The sequence below is a fragment of the Labrus bergylta genome, chromosome 1 (genome assembly GCF_963930695.1).
Source record: "Labrus bergylta chromosome 1, fLabBer1.1, whole genome shotgun sequence".
In the NCBI taxonomy this organism is placed as follows: Eukaryota; Metazoa; Chordata; class Actinopteri; order Labriformes; family Labridae; genus Labrus; species Labrus bergylta.
This window is the reverse complement of record NC_089195.1, coordinates 37,661,021-37,663,520: the sequence shown is the minus strand read 5'-3', so window position 1 is coordinate 37,663,520 and position 2,500 is coordinate 37,661,021. Positions and strand designations below refer to the sequence as shown.

Genomic DNA, 2,500 nt, shown 5'->3' with positions numbered 1-2,500 from the left:
GTAAGAAAAGGACAGCAGTAAACGTTTTCTAAAACTGAGGCAGAGTGAGACATCTGTAGAGTTTTCATATCTTTGGAACCACCTCAGACCCGTGGAAGAGATCGTCTCTTCTTCAGTCTCACCGGAAATCTTCATCCGCGGTTCACCGTCAGAGATGGAGGAGAGCGCAGACAGAGGAGGAGGAGGAGGAGGAGGAGGAGAAGGAGAAGGAGGAGAAGGAGGAGGAGGAGGAGGAGGAGGAGCAGAAGGAGGAGGAGCAGGAGGAGCAGGAGAATACCACCCGGCGGCCAAGCGGCTCCGGACGGAGGAGGAGGCCGGCGGAGAGGAGCTAGAGGACGGGGAGGAGGAGGAGGAGGCAGCGGGGAGCGGAGACAGAGAGTGCCGGAGGAGAGGAGGGAAGGTGAGGGGAGCCACTGTGACTCTGTGTGAGGTTCATTATTCAAATATTAAAAGATCAGAGAGGTCACGTTTTTCAAATGAAAGAGTCAACTAAAGATAAAAGTTAGAAGGTTTTTCAAAATAAAATAAAACGTGAAATCAGACTGTTGTAAAGTTTGAATCCAGATTCTTGATTTAAAAAGCTCCACGTGCTTTACAGTCATTGAAACATCAGGATTATTGAATAGAAATGTGAAATAAATGAAATTAGACTTAGAAGATTGAATATAAGTAAATAAATATATGGGGCTCAAAGTCAGACATCCTGAGCGTCTTTGTGTTTCTCTGCTGTTTGTGTTTGTGATGTGTTGATGATTATTATTCATCAGGCTGCTTTAAGAGAGGCAGAGAGGTCGCTCAGGAACATTTCAAAGTAAAGCAGACTGAAACACTAACTTAAATCTGACCTCTGAAGATTTAGAATCAAAGAAAAGAAAGTAACAGGTCGTCTGTTCGCTCAGGAGTCTGGGGAGGTGATGGATTGAATCGTTTGTTCAGATTCTCAAAGAATCAACACAAACAGTCATGTTGTCTACGGTGGCCCTTAAGGGAAACTGCAAAAACAGTTCACTCATTTTACGACACTCACTAAATATTCATGAGACACAAAAAACATTTGGCCAAAGGCGATAAAAACCATTAAACGCATAAACATTTGAGACAAATCAAAAACATTTACACTCAAACGATTTAAAGGTCTCATATTTAAAATCCTCTTCTCCATGTTCCTCTAACTCTAACATGTGTCTCTAGTCCGTCTACAAACCCCCCAATGATGAGAAAAGTTCATCCTCTCCGTCTTCTGCCTGCTCCACTTTTCAGAAAATGTGTGCTCAAACAGGCCATTTGTAGATTTTCCCTTCATGACATCACAAAGGGCAGTAGCCCCTCCCCCAGGTGGGTGACACTCCCACAGCTAAGTGTTTGTTCTGCCCTCTGAGTCTGCCTTCTCACCGTAAACAATAGGACATGGAGGGAGTAAGCACTGAGACACCCTCCCTTTATTATTTGTTTATTACATTTCTTTGTAAGTCCGGTTATTATTTACAACGCCGTTATGAACGGCGGTGGACACAAACCCTCAAACACTCAGACTCAGCGTCATGACTTTGTCTGAATACAGAATAATGTGATGCAGATTCCTTCCTCTGCTGCACGGTGAGACCGTACGGCCTCTCTGTCAGGTTGTGGCAGGGACAGGAAGTGCCCACACTCAGCAGGAAGTGAGGCCATCTGTCTACCTTGATGAAAGGGTGTGTGGTGTTTTACTCTCTGCTGGAGCTCGCCACCCTGAGAGCGAGCAGCCGGCTTACTTCAGCTCAGACTGAGGCGAGGCGACTTTATTGATGAAGCACATTTCAACAACAAGACGATTCAAAGAGCTTCATGACAGAGGAAAGAAAAGAAACATTCATCTGAAAATATCTTCAAATCAAAATAATTTAAATGAAATTAATTTAAATTAAAAAAAGAAAGAAAGAAAGAAAGAAAAGTAAAGAAATTAAAAGAGTTAAAAAATATAATTACAGTGCAGAGTTAAAGTTTAAAATCTTCTTAAAGCTGTTTAATGAAAGGCAGCTGTAAACAGGTGAGTCTTCAGACCTGCAGTTTTCTGGGAGTTTGTTCCAGATATAGGGAACATAGAAACTGAACATACGGGGAGGGGACGCTGACGTTAACTAAATAAAGATCATTACCAACATTTCAAAGAACAAGCCAACACATAGGAGCAGTTCAGGGTTTGTAAATATGCTAACTGCTAGTTGATGTTAGAAACATATTCTGGAGAGAGATGACGGCTTCAGGTGTTCATGTTCCCCTCACCATGAGCTGCCATCAGATCATCTGATTATTATTTAAATGTCCAGAATATGACCTCTGACCTGCAGGAGCAATGACATTAGCATCTTCCCACCAGGAGTCCACCAGTCAGTGGAAGAGATGAGTCTCGTGTTACAGGCTGAGCCCCCCTCACATTAAAGGAAGGTGGCCATGGTGGAAATAGGCTAAATGCTAATGCTAACGGAATCAGCTTAAAGGAACTAAAGCTAAATGGAGAAGA

General features: G+C 43.0%; 1 protein-coding gene across 1 annotated transcript in view; it reads left to right on the top strand.

Annotated features, from left to right (window-relative positions):
• The window catches only part of LOC110002139 (heterogeneous nuclear ribonucleoprotein L-like), a 28,957-nt gene that overhangs the window by 5 nt on the left and 26,452 nt on the right, over positions 1 to 2,500 (top strand). The window contains exon 1 of the mRNA XM_065960819.1: positions 1 to 400. This exon is cut by the window's left edge and continues 5 nt beyond it. Within this exon, the coding sequence (XP_065816891.1) occupies positions 155 to 400 (246 nt within the window). The 5' untranslated portion in view covers positions 1 to 154. The remainder of the gene's footprint in view (positions 401 to 2,500) is intronic.